The sequence below is a fragment of the Urtica dioica genome, chromosome 1 (assembly GCF_054948205.1).
Source record: "Urtica dioica subsp. dioica isolate 48M chromosome 1, U.dioica_male_clone48M_v1_H2, whole genome shotgun sequence".
Classification (NCBI taxonomy): domain Eukaryota; kingdom Viridiplantae; phylum Streptophyta; class Magnoliopsida; order Rosales; family Urticaceae; genus Urtica; species Urtica dioica.
Genome location: NC_142756.1, coordinates 9,557,688 through 9,575,229, shown reverse-complemented (window position 1 = coordinate 9,575,229; position 17,542 = coordinate 9,557,688). Strand labels below are relative to the sequence as shown.

The 17,542-nt window shown below is 35.0% G+C and overlaps 2 protein-coding genes across 4 annotated transcripts; one reads left to right on the top strand and one right to left on the bottom strand.

The window, feature by feature from the left end:
- Positions 1–9,400: 9,400 nt before the first annotated feature.
- Positions 9,401–11,650, top strand: LOC149407077 (ATP-dependent DNA helicase PIF1-like). The gene is made up of 2 exons (XM_089610866.1): positions 9,401–9,653; positions 9,894–11,650. Exon 2 carries the CDS (start codon positions 9,989–9,991, stop codon positions 11,498–11,500), a length of 1,512 nt encoding a protein of 503 aa, XP_089466992.1. The 5' UTR covers positions 9,401–9,653; positions 9,894–9,988; the 3' UTR covers positions 11,501–11,650.
- LOC149407076 (Integrin-linked protein kinase family) lies at positions 11,618–17,179 on the bottom strand. 3 transcript variants are annotated; one of them, XM_089610877.1, is made up of 12 exons: positions 16,620–17,168; positions 15,733–15,807; positions 15,493–15,588; positions 14,977–15,062; positions 14,728–14,848; positions 14,155–14,234; positions 13,745–13,807; positions 13,162–13,280; positions 12,761–12,846; positions 12,470–12,591; positions 12,098–12,209; positions 11,618–11,964 (listed from the first exon to the last, which is right to left on the bottom strand). In XM_089610877.1, exons 1-12 carry the CDS (start codon positions 16,959–16,961, stop codon positions 11,866–11,868), a joined length of 1,401 nt encoding a protein of 466 aa, XP_089467003.1. In that variant the 5' UTR covers positions 16,962–17,168; the 3' UTR covers positions 11,618–11,865. The 3 variants fall into 3 exon arrangements, with proteins under 3 accessions (XP_089467003.1, XP_089467007.1, XP_089467011.1); XM_089610881.1 differs by lacking the exons at positions 11,618–11,964; positions 12,098–12,209 and having other exon boundaries at positions 12,466–12,591; positions 16,620–17,175; XM_089610885.1 differs by lacking the exons at positions 11,618–11,964; positions 12,098–12,209 and having other exon boundaries at positions 12,477–12,614; positions 16,620–17,179.
- Between the last annotated feature and the right edge of the window lie 363 nt (positions 17,180–17,542).

The window sequence follows — 17,542 nt, the reverse complement described above, 5'->3', positions numbered from 1 at the left end:
GTGTGTGTGTGCATATATATATATATATATATATATATATATATATATATATATATATATGTATAGAGAAATTTAATAAGACCTCCTAAATTAAGAAATATAAAAAACAAATCTCCTATTTATAAAATACTTAGGAATGGACGCTTAACCCAAAAAATAAAAAATTACCCTCATGCTATTTAAATTTAAATTATTATTTTTTTTTTTCAATTCCACATTCTCTCTCTCTCTCTCTCTCTCTCTATGGATTCGTAAGAATTGCGACGAATTCCAACGAGCAACGACATCGTTGATGATCTCCGAAAGACACGTGTAAATTTAATTTTTTTCATTTTAAACTTTATCATTGATGAAAATATTGAATTTTATCAAAATTTATCGTAATTAATCAGAATAAAAGGAAATGAAGGAAACAACATCTCTTTTCTGCAACAACGACTATAAAAGAGTCGTTGTTGCTCTTAATTCAAATTAATTTCGATTAATTCTGATTAATTACGATGAATTATGGTAAATGCTGATGACTGATAAAGACTACTCTTTTTAATAACTGATTGATAAAGACTACGTGTAAACGAAAAGGCAAACATATAAATGTATTAAATGTAGACCATTGATGTGTATTTAGTTCTAGAAGGATGGCCGTGATAAGTCAACAACAATATATTTATACCCCTATTAACCGATTGGTTAATTAGTCAGTCAAATTGATCAATGAAAGAGTATTTTGACTCTTCCTCTCTCTCTCTCTCTCGTATGTTATGGTAGTATCAAAGTCAAGGCTCAACGCCTGACTTGTTCTCTTCCCACCAGCTATGGTGTCATCAGCAAAAGTCATGGCATCACCGATTATCAATGATCCTCAGGTTCAAGCGCTCGCAAATCGGATCTAGATATATTATAGAGTGTTGTTCCACATACACATCAATCCTTCAAAACTTTTTGTTGGATCGAAACAATTTTCACTTTTGGAGTGCTCAGGTCCTCTCTACCACTCGACTGCATGGTCTTGAAAGCTTTCTTCTAGGCACACTTTAATGTCTCATCATTCCATCAACTCCAATGGTGTATCGACTCGAACGCAAAATATTGAGTACTACCTTTGGCTCTAATTCCTCCTCAGTTATATCTTCACCTCAATCTCTAAAGGCTTGTTAAATCGTGTAAATTTATGCCTCACATCGACAATGACTTGATTAACGGTGTGACAGATTTTCAAACCACGTCAAAGGCGCGAGTTCTTCAACTCCGATTTGCACTTCAAACCATAAAAAAAAAATTAAAAAAAAAAAAAAATGTCGTGTGATTCTAGTGAGTTTTCGTAGAGAGAAATTTTAGGATTATGCTGCATCAAATGACCTCATTATGTCGCGATTTTTTTGTTGTTTTATAGCTAATGTCAAAACGATAAGTAACGACAAAACAACAACGTAATTTAGACACACAAACAACAACATGTCGTCACAATAATAAGTTATTACGCACATAATGATGTCTGTCGTCAGGTACTCAACAACAAATTATGCAATATCAACTTCAAAATTATGTCATTTTACGAAATTTAAACCCTTGGAGGGGAGTGGTTGATACCACAAAAGAGAACGAATAAGAAAAAGAAGTTTAGCATCAAACAATTACACAACTCACAGAAACCAGCTGTGCAACGACAGCAAGATGACCAAATGGAAATCAAATTGAAACTTATTGAGTTTACAAAATAAAATAATTAATAAAAAAACGATTCTTTATGGATTTGGCAACTTATTAATTAAATGGAACTAACAAGAAACTCATTTAACTTTGGGATTTCAACAACCTGATGAGCATCAGCAAGAATTTTCGAATGCTCGACAAAACTTAAATCGAAAATAAAATACATCAGAACATTACTAACTTCCTTCAGATCGAATAAAAGAGGACAAAAACACGTCTATTTACAAATTTAATGAGATATTCATCGATGAAGGTTCAAGATTAGTGGACAACATGTAATATTTCGCAGGAGCCTTTTAGGGAGTTGACGTGGTAATGTCAAGATTTTCCTCCATAACAATTATTATTAGTATTATTATTATTATAGGATTTTGTCGTCGTGGATACGAAACCAAGCCTTGCATAAACAGTACATGTAATGCTACAAAAGTTGCAGACAAATGATATGAGATTCTTCAGCTTGTTTTCAATTCAATAATTGATTAAGATACTTTTTAAAATAATAAAATAATTTTATATCTTGAAATTGACAAGCAAATCGTATTGATATTCTTGTTGTTACCGTATTTGGACCTGATCATATTTACAGGTAATGTTTCCCTCGTGCTTAATTAATCGTACGCTGTTGTCTTCTGAGAGATGTTCTAGATGATGACGTTGATTAGGGTTTTTTTATAACCCTTTGTCGACTAAGCTACCAAAGTACTAGTTAAATTGGAACCGATCTGAAATTTGAATTTATGTGTATATATATATATATGTGTGTGTGTGTGTGTTTGTTTATGTTTAACACTGAAACTGAAAATCGTACCCTAATCGGCTAATCTAATGAAGTGAAGACAGTGATGACGGTTTGAAGAAAAAATAAATAAATAAATACAGTGATGACGGTAAATTTTTACATATACATTTTATATTAATTAGCTAGCTAGGAATATTATATCTGAGGCTATTCTGGCTGTAAAACTGTACATATAAGAAAGGGACAAGCCTGGGAAAAAATAATAATAATAATAAATTAATAAGCTACTTTAATAATTGATGGTGACACGCGCTCCGAAAAGGCAGACTTTTTTTTCTCTTAGATCATAGCTCGCTCACAGCCACACACAGTTACGTCCTAAAATTACATAAAAGCAAAACAGTTCGTGTGATTTATAGAGAGTCATTTATTTCTCCACCTAAAAAAAGAGTCATTTAATTCTACATTGAATTCGAAAACCCAGCTTACTATAGGTAGTTTTTTTTTTTTTTTTTTAAACTTACTATAGATAGTTAGTAGTCAATGATACAAGATCGGATATTTACAAATATGGGAGACTGGACAAATATAAATATCTATTTCTAGAACCACACAAACACACCCCATAAATAATTAAATGTGGGCATTGCGCCCGCCGGGATTCGATCCCGCGTCCTCCCATTGGGAGGAGAGTGGTGTTACCACTTGGCCCAAACAAGATTGGGTACTATAGGTAGTTACTTGCATGCATGTGATGTGTCAAAATCATAATGCATAGCATTAATGAATTTTCAGTATTTCACGGTAGAGACGGGAGGAGGTAGCTTGTGATCACTGAAGTCTTCCTAAAATATCTCTCCGGTATAAAAATAATTTGAAATTTTGACACAAACATTATTAAATATATGTCACTTTGTCAACATCCACCAAAATTTAAATTTTGATAATTTTATTACTCAATTAATTATTTTTAGACTATAATATTTTTCATAATTTTGTGATCGATCAATCACGAAATATAGATTGGTGACGATTTGATCACGAAATTACGTATTTCGTGAATTTAATAATTTTTTTGTCAAAATTCCCACTTTTTAAAATTTCTCGTGTATATGTTGTGTATTCTCGAGATATTTCAGTTACCAATAATGTAAGAATTCAAAGTGAAAATAAGTCTTTAATTTGTAGGTTCGATATCATTTGCTTAGACTCCGGAGCCAGCGGTGGGTCTCCCCCATAGAGTAAAGAACAGTACTGGTAAAGAAGCATTTAATTTATACATATATATATATATATATATATATATATAGAGAGAGAGAGAGAGAGAGAGAGAGAGAGAGAGAGAGAGAGAGAGAGAGAGAGAGAACAAGAAGAAATGTCAAGATTATACGAATCAAAATGTGAACCCTGTCGACAAATATGAACTTTTCTTCTCTCTCATTTTATATTGCCTAAATACTCTTGAATGCGTAATAATGGTTATGCTTGGCTCCGTTTATTAAGCTTAATTTTAGTTTTTTCTAAAAGTTAAATCATATTTAAGTGTTTGGTAAAATTTTTTTTTTTTTTAAACTATAAAGTGTTTTTAAATATTTTAACTAAAAAACTAAAATCTACAATTTTAGGCTTTTGTATGTAGCTTTAATTTTTAGTTTGTAGTTTCTCTCTCTTAATCATTTTTTTCTCTTACACTAACTTTTAATTCTAATTATTTTTATATGCTTTTATCAAATAATTTTTTTGAAGTCACCAAAATTGATAATTTATTTTTTCCAATTATAGACACCCACTTTGATATATTTTTTATATACCAAAAAATATCTTATTATTATTAATTATATTTTATATAAATAATTATTACTTATAAATATTAATATGTATTTTATCAAACATTAAATCAGTTTTTGCTAACCGCTACAGCTATTTTACAATAGTTTACCAAACATCCATCTGTTTTTTAAAACATCACTTTTTTCGTACAACTATTTTAAAATCACTTTTATTAAAAGCAAAGCTACGTCAAACGCATCCAATATCTAAAAGCTTATAGATCATTACTTAGAACATGAGACTCAAAATTTGGTGCAATTTCCACATCAAATTTAATATAATTTTTACACCATATATATTTTTTCTCCAATGTATTACGCTATATTTTACATTAAAGATAATATTCAAATAATTAGATTTTTTATTAAGCTTTTAATCTAAATGCTATTAGATTAAGTGTCTTAATTTTATTAGCTTTTTGTAATGTCTAGTTGGATGTATAAAAATGTAATTGTATTTCATTTGTACATATATCATAATTCAATAATAAATTATTTAAAAATAAAAATTATAATAAATAAAAGTAGAAAGTAATAAATTTCATTACAGATAATACAACATTTTTAGTAGGAAATAGATAATACACCATTAAATAAACATAAATATAAAAATTACATATTACTATTTATCGGCTTAGTTTGGTTTGATAGCTATATACTTTTTAAAATTATTGGCTTAATTTTAGTGGTATTGAAAAAAGTAATTGATCATAAACAAAGCTCCAAACAGTTAAAAATATATTGATTAAATTTGGATTAATTAAATTGTGTACATCTAGTTAAAAATTATGAATGAATTAGATTATAATAAGGGACAATTATGTCGGTAGCCCAATAGCAAACCCTAAATTTTAAAAAATAGTCAAAGTTCATTTTATTAAGAAAATAGTCCATCAGACCAAAGTAAATTAATTAACTGGTTAGATTAATTTAATGTACTTAGGAAAATAGTCCACCAGGCCGAAATAAATCAAACTAACCTAAACAGTTAATTAATTTACTTCGGCCTGGTAGGTTATTTTCTTAATAAAATGAAACTTTGGCTTGAGACTTAAACGAATCTAGAGAATTGGCTAGTTACAACAAATTCTTCTTATAATAATGTTTAAATATTTGATGTAATCTTTGCACCAAATGAACAGTATTACACCAAATTTATTGCGATACTGTTCATTTGGTCTAAAAAAACACATCAAATATAAAATTTTGAAGTTATAAAATTTCTACCATTGGAGAACTCTTACTCTATATTTAGAGTTATAGAGTTCTACATTGGAGATGATCTTAATTTCTGGAGGCTTTTTTTATTATTGGTGAACTAGAATACGTATGCTTGCTCTCTTTATCGTTTCTGCATGCGGTCGTAGTTTGGACCATACATACATACATAAAACAATTAATTATATTGTCTGCAGTAATCTTCAAATACTAATAATAGTCAAATATTAATAATAGCCATATACGAATTATAGTCCTATATCATCTCTAACTCATTATATAATAGAGTGAGATGTGAAAAAATACAATTAAATTATCTATAATTCAACATTTATATCTCACTCTATTATATAGAGGAATTGAATAGTGGAACTCCAACTATAGAATCTTCCTATTCACCAAGTCTATCAAGTAGAGATAAAATAATTTTAAATTATTACCTTCAAGAATATCAAAACAACCATAAAATTATTATTATTATATTATTTTATAAAAAAAAATTAAATTAAATATCATACTCTTCAGATATTTCTTAAATGACTCTAATTAGAATTTGTTGAGTAAATAATAATTTTAATATGAAAAACAATAATACCACAAAACACTTTAAAATATAAATATCCATTACAAACTTACTTCAAAATTAATTACACAGAAAAAAATATATAAAAAAAATCCTAAAAACATATAAATTGTCGATCATAATACAATACAAAAAAATTAATATGCAAACATATGTGATATAGAAGGGAAAATAATATATATATATATATATATATGGTCGGATATAAAAGATACAAATCAAGTGTACGTGGGTTAAAATATGATATAAATATATATATATATATATATATATATATATATATATATATATAAAGATGTTAAAAGTATTAAAATAAAGGGAAAATAACACATTTATACCCTGTGTTTTAGTGAAATGTCGAGTTTAACCCTCGGTTTTCAAAAATGTCGAGTTCATACCCTCTGTTTAACTAAAATGACGAAATTATACCCTGAAATGAATAACAGCGTCACAAATCTCCCTTTCATTGATATTAACTCTTATATAAGAAAAACCAAATCAAATCTAAATCAGTGCCCTAACTTTCAAATTTTCAATTTTGAAATAAAAATAGCCTTAAATTGAAATTAAATAATAAAACTCATACCTCCTAAGAAATGACTTCATTCCGTGTTCGAATTGTAACTCTAAATCCTGGATACTCTGTTCGAATATACGATTTTGATGACTATCAACTATCGATGTTTACCCATTTGCCTCTTTATGTGTTCTTCACGATTAAGAGACTGTTGTTTATTTTTTAGTTTTTAAATAAATTACGTATATGGCGCGAATGAATAAAGATAATTGGTGTTTATATATAAATAATTATAGTCAACGTCAATGAAAAATCAATAAAAAAAAATTCATGACACTGTTGTCTATTTCAGGGTATAATTTCGTCATTTTAGTTAAACAGAGGGTATGAACTCGACATATTTGAAAACTGAGGGTTAAACTCGACATTTCACTAAAACACAGGGTATAAATGTGTTATTTTCCCTAAAATAAAAGATGGATGAGGAATATGTTTTTCTTGAGATAAAACAGAGTTTTTTTATTGGTGATAAAATACTGTTTGATTTGACATAAATTGTACATAAGAGTGATAAAAAATGTATAATAGATTTATATATGGTTTGAAGATACCCTAATGAGAAGTGGTGTTACGCGTGGTATTGGTTTATTTATTTTCAGCAAAGTTCTTGGCAAGATGTCTCTCAGCATGTTTCGCAACTTGTTGAGACATTTTGGTCGCTGATCAGATCCTACGATATTTTATTTGGTGATATTTTGGGAGATTTTCAAGTTTGCTCAAGATATTATATATGTGAAAGATATGCACCGAATATATTCTACGTGTTTTGGTTTGAGAAACCCTAGTTAAACATCTAGCTGGTTAATTAACCACTATATGAGAGAGCTAGAGAGAGAGAATTCTTAGCGGTTCTTCTTTCATGATCGTCTGGGTTTGTTATTTTTTGGTATGGTTCACGATCGTTGTATTTGAGAGAAACAAACACTTGAATGAGTGTTTGAGTGGAAGTGATGGAGACCTCATATTCATTAGAACATTAGTTAAAATTCATAGCTAGTAATAGAAAATGAACTCAAAATGATCATTCAGATAAGATCGGCGTGTATTATAGACTACTTATTATTGAGTGAATTTCCTTAAACTGAGCAACAACCCTTATGGGATAGATAATATTTCACCAAACTGAGATAACAATTCCATCTGTCTTTCTATAACGCATTATTTTATAATTCATATATGGCATCGGAACATTTTGTCACACAGGTCTCATCATTATGTGTAATTAAAATCTTGTCTCGGAGTAAAAAAATCAAGAAAAAAAGAAAAGAAAGAATGAACAAGAACATGGTTTTATTATATATACATGAAGAAATAGAATTGAAATTATTGGGTGATGATGACAATGATGGAAGATTGAAGAATGTTGCAGGGGAGGAATTAAAAGTATTGGGTGATGAAGACGATGATGGAAGATTGAAGAATGTTGCAGAGAAAGAAATTGAAGCGATTGGTGGTCGATGTGCGGAGGACGGTCGAGATGGGGTTACAAGAGTTGCGCTCTTATCACGGCCTACGAGCAAGAAAATAAAACCAAAACAAGCAAACAATTAGCAACAAAACAAAAGCCACTGAAATGAGAGAGAAATAAAGAAGAAAAAATCTAGCGTAGTCAAGTATTTTAGTTATTAAATATCAAAGATAAATAGAGACCGCCTATTTTGTAATCATTGATTCATATTATTATCATCGTCGAACATAGATTTTTGACTCCTCGTCACCTGAGAACTAAGAAAAAAAAAAAAAAAAAGAATTATAAGGGCCTACATGAATTTTTTCCAACGTACGCTCTAAGGTAAGGTGTCTCATCTATTGAGAGAGTAATATATATAGTATTTACGATAGAAAGTAATGTGAGAGTGAGGCATAGTTCTTAAGTCGAGAGAACTTAGGTGATTGGAGATTATTTGAGCTTAGGTGATTGGCCTCAATGTGAAGAATTAGGTATTTATAGGAGATTATTTGAGCTTAGGTGATTGGCCTAGAATGAGTGACATGCCCGAAGACTTATGATCGTGGACTTTAGTTGAAGCTGAGTACTTATTTCTGTGGATTGGAGTGGAGGCCGAAGACCCCTTGCCGTGGACCTAAGTTAAGGTCCGTACGGATTCTACGTTGTGTGGGAAACTGCTTTTGCACTATTTTCTTTTTATAAATTGAAAAAAAAAAAAATAATAATAAAAACTGAAATCCATTTTCACTTAAAAAACGAAAAAGGGTCATTTTTTTCTTAAAATTCATTTTTAATGAAATAAAAATAAAAAAACAAAATTAAATATCAATTTTATCCCATAAATATATATAGAAAAAAAATTATTTTAAACCTATTTCCGTCCACCAAATATTTTTGGAGATTATAACAAAATTATGATCATTTAAAACATTTTTTATCGAAATTCATTATTTGCTCTAATTCCAAAACTACTACGGCTAATTGTTGACAAACATGTCAACAAATAATTAATTGTGTTTATTGACAAACTTGGTCATAGTTTTGGAATTAGTAACAATTAATAGATTTTGGTATATAAAAAAAAAAAAAATTATATGATCATAGTTTTTGAAATTATCCCAATATTTCAGGCACCGTTTTAGTGGGACTTTGATTGAGACATTATATCAGGCCTAATGAAAGCCCATTTATCAAACTCCGTCCTTCGGGTCATATTCGGCCCAATCTAAGTTGCAGTATTGAATTTGAAGGTACAAGACGACAAACAAAACAATGTCCCTCAAAAAAAAAAAGAAAAAAAAAAAAAAAAAAAAAAAAAAAGACAAACACCATAGACCATACAGTATCCGAGAAAAACCTCGGTCACGAGAGCTTGAATTTCTGGTGGCTCTTCCTCTTCAACAAGTTAAGTAACAACGAACCTATTGTTCCGATGGAGAGAAGAACCCTCAAAGACTTTGGAACAATTAGAAAATTATAAGAGCTTGGCTTGAACAAGTGAAGCGCTGAGCTATAGAAGAACACAGTTGATACTGTACACGGTACGAGCTAAAAAAAATCTCTGCTTTTAATGCGACTTTATGTTTCACCATTGTAGCGAAAAATGGGAAGGAAAGAAAAAAGTTTTCCATTAGTTTTCAGCTCTTTTCTTTCATGTATCAGAAACCAAAAATCATTATTTGATAGTTCACACGGTACGACCGTACGAGTTTAAGAAACTTGTTTCTACTGCCATTTCATGATTCACCATTGCTTCTAATTGCTCAAGTTTCATGTATCAGAAACAGAAAGGAAACGGGCATGTGGGTAGGTACATACAGTATATGTATAACCAAGAAGACCCGTTTATAAGGCATCTCACAGAGAGGAAAGAGAAATGTTGGGTACAAGTACAAGGTTGTTAGGCATTAGAAGTGTGAAAGTGATGACAATTAGGGTGTCTGAGAGGAGATTCCGCGGCAACCCGATTGGGCGAACAAAAGTCCGCGCGAAGCGAGCCAAGGACGACGAAGAAGCCGAAGAAGACAAGACCGAGTGGAGCGAGCAGCAGAAACGGGTCATCTCGGGCGTGGAAGAAGGGAAATCCGTGTTCATCTCCGGCGCCGCGGGGACCGGGAAAACCCTCCTCCTCAACCACATCATCAAGCTTCTGAGGAAGCGGTACAAACCCACGGAGGTTTTCGCGACGGCGACGACGGGCATCGCGGCGTGCTCTCTGAGGGGACAGACTCTCTACTCCTTCGCGGGTCTCGGGTACCCGAAGCCGATGGGCGCGAGGGACGACTACCTGAGATCGGTCCCGCTGAACAAGAGGGCCGCGAAGAGGTGGGTCAAGGCCAAGGCTTTGCTGATAGACGAGATCAGCATGGTCGACGGCGAGCTCTTCGAGATCCTCGAGGGGATCGCGAGGGCGGTCCGGCGATCGGACCGGCCCTGGGGAGGGATTCAGCTCGTGGCCGGGGGAGACTTCTTCCAGCTCCCACCGGTCTACGGGAGGGACGTCTCGACGGACGAGAAAGAGTTCGCCTTCGAGGCCGAGTGTTGGGGCTCGAGCTTCGCTCTCCAAGTCGAGCTCGAGAGGGTCTACAGGCAGACGGACCCGGATTTCGTGAAGCTCCTCCACGGGGTCAGGAGGGGCGCGATCGGCCCCGCGGGGATCGAGATCCTGAGGCGGAGGACCCGCGTGGGGCCCGCCCCGGGGGTCTCGGCGGTCGAGCTGTACCCGAGGAACGCGGACGTGACGAGGGTCAACGAGGAGATGCTCAAAAGGTTGAACAAGGAGACCGTTTCGTTCAGGGCGTTCGACTCCGGGCGCGACCCGTGGGTGAGGGAGCTCGAGAAAGGGATATCGGCGGACGAGATCGCGCTCTGCGAGGGCGCCAGAGTCATGCTGATCAAGAACTTGAGCACGAAAAGGAGCCTCGTCAACGGGTCCACGGGCACCGTCGTCGGGTTCCGGGCCGCCGCGGGGCCCACGGCGGTGTGTCCGGAGGGGCTCGTGCCCGTGGTGCGGTTCGATCACGGGTCGACGATGGCGATCGGGCCCAAGAGTTGGGTCGTGGAGAGCGGGAACAGGGTCGTAGCGGAGAGGCTGCAAATCCCGCTCGCGCTCTCGTGGTCCGTGAGCGTCCACAAGTGCCAAGGGATGACCCTCGACTCTGCCTCCACTGATCTCTCCAAGGCCTTTGGGTTCGGGATGGTCTATGTCGCGCTTTCCCGGGTCCGAAGCTCGGAAGGACTTTACCTCTCGGGCTTCAATCCCTCCAAAATCAAGGCCCACCCTAAGGTTGTGCGGTTTTACGATAATTTGGCCTCAATGAAGGGCTATAGAGGACTGCAATTCCATTTTTCGTTGTCCGAGTATCTTTCATCGCGCCAAAAAGAATAGGCTGTCTCGTGGTTTTTTTGCAGAGTACTTGTCTGAAAAGTTTCTTTGCGTTGAGCAACACGTTATGGCAAATGTTGTTTTCATTTATATGTCCAGCAATGAAAAAAAAAAAAAGAATTGAGAAAAACAAATTGATAAATGATTGAATAAATAAACAAGCGTGAACGAGAACACGAGGGGCTTACATTACAAAAATAATGTCGTGGGCAGTTCTGAATAGAGGGATTCGAAAACTTGGCAAAGACCATTTGAAAACTGACAATTTATGTTGGATGTACAAAAAAAATAAATTCCCTCTATACAACAACTAAAAATCTCAAGCCAAAAAAGATAAGTTCATCACACGAAAATCATCAAGACGATGGTCATCTGGCAGAGCGAGAGCGGGAACGAGTGCTCCAGTCAGAGTGATGCCGGTGCAGAAGAGCATCAAACCTGCGAAAGCATCTAAGCGGCTTGATAACCTGTAAACAAAAAAAAACAAAAAAAATACAAGGTTGCAATTGGTAAAAAAGCGTCTCAGCGAAGATAGGCAACAGTACTTAGAGAGAGACAAGAAAAGGCAAGTGCGAGATACGGATAGCCAATGAGGCTCACCATCCATGACCGTCTCCGAGAAAATTGGGCATCAATGTTCTCCAATCTTATAATTATTTGCCCGAATGTTGGTCTGTTCAATGGTTTGTGATTCCAACAATCAATAATTAACCTGCGTGAAAAATTTACACCACCCTTCATTAACATCACAGGGCACCCCAAATCGAAATTAGTACCGTCATCTGGTTCAGAGCATTTAGGTCCTTGGGATATTAAACATAATCCACGTTTAAAATGCATGCTTTGTAGCACTTGCGGGATCATAATCCTTAGACCCATGGCATCATGTAGAAGTAAAAAACGCAGAAACTCCTAATGGTTGAAGTACTGAAACCAATAATAAGAGCTATCAAATATCCTCTAAGAACTTACTCCTTTAACCCGTGTGCATAGTACTTTGGCAGAGCGTTAAAAGGCGGGCGCTCATTTGCTGCATATAGTTTAGGAACATCTTTTACCGGCTTTGAGAAAAATGGTACGCTGCCCTCAATCATCTACAGTATAGAGCAAGTATGATCTGTAAGCATTTTAGCCAAGTAAAGAACTTTCACTTACAAAAATATCTAGAAGTTTAAAAGCATGTGACATGATTTATATTAACTGCAAAATGCCAATAGGCAGTAAATCAGTAGTGTAAAAAAAAGCACACAGAGAAAGTGTTACCTCATGCAAAATCAAGGCAAAGGAAAAGACATCCACTTTGGTATCATATTCTTCGTTTTTGTAGACTTCAGGAGCGGCGTACCGCCCTGCTTGAGAGAATTGGTCAAGTCAATGATTGATATTTGAGCACCGATAGGAAGACTACAACACTAAAATCAAAGTTGGGGTGACTCCACATTCAATGTAGCCACGCCCAAGGCTATGAAATCAAAATCGGGAACCAATTAATTCCATGTGTTAACTTCAGTTGGAAAAAGCACTTGAGTGCATGTAAATCTCTGTTAGGGACTGATTTTGTAGCTTTAAAGCAGCATTACTACACATTGTCCTTATCAGCTTAAGCCAATCCCAAGTTGGATCCCATTTTTCTATGTGAAATCAGCTACGAAAGAAGTACTTACAAGACTCATCTTCACAATTAACAGGTCTGTCTTCTCTAATTGTTTTTGCAACTTTTAGTATCTTGCTCACGCCAAAGTCTGCAACTTTTAGATGCCCGGAATCATCCCGCAACAAATTTCTGTTATCTTACTCATGAACAATTAAGAAAACTGTCAACAGATTTTACCATCTAGATGATGATAAGACATGCTAGCCAGCAATATGATATGAAGACTACCCAATTGAGACAATTATGCAAATGTCTGCTGAACTTACCCATTTAGTTTTCTTACCCACCTCAGATTCTGTTTCTTATACTATTCCCACATAACTTGTTGAACGAACCAACAGGTTCTGATTTTATATACGAGGTGATAGAAATTGTAGTTCAAAAACTTTAATATACACTGATTAACTAGCCATACAGAAATTGCTATAGACCTCGTGTATCCTGAAACTGTGTTACTATTCTATTTTACATTACTCCTGCAGCTCTCGCTCTTGGAAGACACCAACAGCTTAATAATTGCTTCAGGAGAGAAGATTTATATTATATTTTGAAACAATGCATTCATATACGAGAGAGAGAGAGAGAGAACGTACGAAGGCTCAAGATCCCGATGAATAATGGCCTCAGGTTTATGTTCATGCAAATAGTTCATTCCCCTGCGATATAGAGGGTGTAGAAATGGGGTAAGAGAAAGTCTGTGCAAATAGTTCATTCGCTTACATTATAAATCCTAGCAATAAGAATATTGATCGCTCATTGGGACCAATGACCGAAGAGAAAATGCTTTCCACTTCTGACCGAATGCTCTATGGTGTGAGGCTAACTTTGAAGTGCATACGCAAGATGTTATACAGAACACAGACGGAAAGTAACCACAACCTTTGAAGTTCATGTGCAAAATGTTTTACAAAGCACAGACTGAAAGTAACCACAAATAATTAACTACGAAGGGACAAGATCTTATTTAAAACACATGTCAGGAAGCAACCACTAGTTGACTGACCTAGCAATGTCTAGGGCAAACTTCAATGCGACTGCTGGCTTTAAAGCATTCTTTCTTTTAAGATATGCACGAAAGTCTCCCTGCAGATGTGATAATCAAATGTTAAAACTAGAGCATGAATGTGGTCAAGAGTATTTTTCAACTGTTAATAAAAGTAAAAATTTTAAAGGAACACTAGGATAAAGTTCTGATAAAAAACGGCTATATATCTAAAAAAAACATTCTGCTACAGGAGGAGGAATAGTGGCATTTACACAAAGTTATGGTGGTTTTACAATCAATTTTCTTTTAGCATATAATTATTTCATAAAAAAATCAATACAAAGAAAAGACAACATCGCGGATACCTTAGAGAACGATTTTTTTAGAAAGCAAGATAAATCTTACAAAATTATTGAACAAACTAATTAATTCCAAAGTCAAAACTAAAACTTGCTTTCTCTACATGAATTGCAGTTTATAAAAAGATTGTTATTCAAATTCAAGTATTGTGCTAAGTAGCAGTAAAAGATGATGATGCAGAAGCGCATCAAGGTACAGAAATATTTTCTCTAAGTAGAAAGATAGACAAACCTTTGATAGATATTCGGTCACAATCATCAGCGGACTGCTTTGTGTTACAGCACCTAAAAATTGGACAATATTTGGATGACGTAGCTTTTGAAGTAAAGCGAGCTCGTCCCTAAATGCCCTTCTGTTTTGTATCAACTCCAGCCAAAAGAAACGTTGAAAATCTAATTTCATATCGTGTATTACTTTAAAAACAAAATCTAAGAAAGCAGAAAGTATCGGGTCAACATTAGCAGAGTGAAACCTACTCACACTTTATCCTCGTCGGTGAATACTTCCTTCCCAAGCCTTTTAACGGCAACTTGAATACCACGCCATGATGCTATTTGAAAGGTTCCCTAATAAATATATTCCATGTTACAAAAATGAAAAGCAAATCCATTGCATAATCATAGCAACATGTCCTAATACATTTTATTTTTGCAAAGTAACATGTCCTAATACATTCCATGTTTACACGTAAATTGCATGAGAAACTTCATCAAGGCAGAAACTTCCCAATTTCATTGAAAATTTCATATATTTACGAATTTAGCAGGTTTTGACTTTCAAAAACTAAATCATTAGCTGAAAAGTTCATAAAATGAATGCCGGGCAACAATGCCGAATCTAGATGTCTCGCTCGATTATTCACTAAATGTTAAATTGAACAAAACACTACACTATAAAAGAGAATAGACAATGGGACGTGTCCTCATTTATATTAAAACAACCAGATACGGATAAGATAACCCAAGTTGACTAGCGAACAAGAGAGTGGTCCCTCACCTTTGTAATGTCAACGCTGTTAGAAAAATCGAGCTGCTTGGGATCAATCTCATACTCTGGGACTTCCCCTCCATTTTCAACATGCATGGGGGCCACCTAATAGTTGTGAAAATGTATAATCAAAATATATAATAAACTTTGAAAACTGGTAAAAAAAAAATTATATAAAAAAAAAAACCACGAGAGTGTCCATCTGAGACCACCAAAAGAACAGGAAACTGTGTCAAAACCAAGCCCTACCGTAGGCTTTGCACCGTGTTCCTCTAAAATTTTGATCACATCCTGATTCTTGTAAAACACTGCATCTGCAAGAGGCTGTTGAACAAGCCGATTAAGAGTCAAATTAGGTTTAAAACCACAAGAAGTTGAAGTCTGATGATCAGATATTCAACATTCAATCAACCCACCAAAAAAAAGTCAATAACCTTGAAATTACGACCTATTTCCTTATAACGGCCAAATCATTTAAGGCTCCTATTCATACTACCACACCACTCAACACACTTCCAATATATTCAAGAAGTCTGACGCCTGTTCATCTTAGTTCAAGATTTGGAGTGTAACAAAATCCGATCATATTACATTACACAGCAAAAACAGCACAGAGAATGTATTAATTTTCATCTCCTATGGAATGTATCGGACCTGGAAAATCTTAAGGGGAAACTGAATATACATTGTATTTTCCTTTTGTATTGTTTGGACCAAGGAGAATAGGAAGAAAAACCAAATTTGAAGACAATACAACCATAATTGAGATTTCATTTTCCTTTAAATAAAAATTAGAAAATGAAAATCTAAGAACACGCGCGTCTCTCTTTTCACTCTCTCACTCTGCTATTTCCCTGCAAATTTCCAAAAAAAAAAATTTATATTCCCTCACAGTTTCCTACGAATTTTCCGTTTCTTGACATTTTCAATATCCATTACAAGATCCAGATTACAAACATAGCCCTAAAGAAGAAGAAGAAAAAAAAGAAAATCCAAGTCCAAACTTCTTAATCAGGCAGGGTTTGACTAAATACGAAGCAGCATAGAGAGTCGAGAGAGCAAGAAAGCATAAAGATAACTAGAAATGCACACATTGTCGAAAAATAGTTTGGGCAAATGGAGACAGACAAACAGACCGTGCTTCCCCAGCGGTCCTCGGGGTCGACGGCGGCTCCACGGCGGAGGAGGAGGCGGACGACGTCGGTGAGGCCCTGGCATGCCGCCACGTGGAGCGCCGTACGGCCGTCGACGTCGCGGAAGTTGACTTCGGTGCCGGAATCGAGAGCTTCCTCGATCCCGTCCATGTCTCCCTCGTTGACCAGGTACATCAGCCTGATCCTCGGGTCCATACTCGCCTCCGCCGCCGCCGCCAGATCATCGGCTCCGCCGTGGCGGTCAGGCTTCAGAGAGGACTGCTTTCCGAGGGAGAACCTAAGTCGGTTCTGCTGCTTATTGGCCTCATCGTCGACGTTCTCCATTATCAGAGAGAGAGAGAGAGAATCTTATGACTGTGTTGAGAGACTTGAGAGTGAATATTTTTCTTTCGTTTGTCAGTTTTGTAAGAAAGGAAAACGACGAGAACTATTCCGACGTCACCTTTTTGGATAAGAATAAGAATAAAGTATAAGACTATAAGTAAAGTAACTTAAATAAGAAGCGAAAGTCGTTCTAATTTGTTGTTGTTTTTTTTTCTTTAGATTTTTTCGTTTCACAAACTAAAGCAAAGTGAATTATAAAGGGAAACTTGTTCTGATTTTTTTTTCTTTCTTATCACGCACTTTTTTAGCTTGTCGGACAAACATCTCTAAAATAAAATCTATTTATTTTAGTTTCATTTAAAAAAAAAAAAAAAAAAAGGGGATTTGATTTGCATTAGGCCTCTTTAATGGCTAAGCACTTACTAAAGTAAGGCGATCTATAATAGACCTCCATTCTAATTGCCACAATGATATGACTATTTTTTTCCAATGAGTGGCCTTCCATTAATCATAGCAACATCGTTGTCATCCCGAGCTTTTCCGATAGATAGTTTAAATAAAAAGGTTTCTCAAAGAAGGAA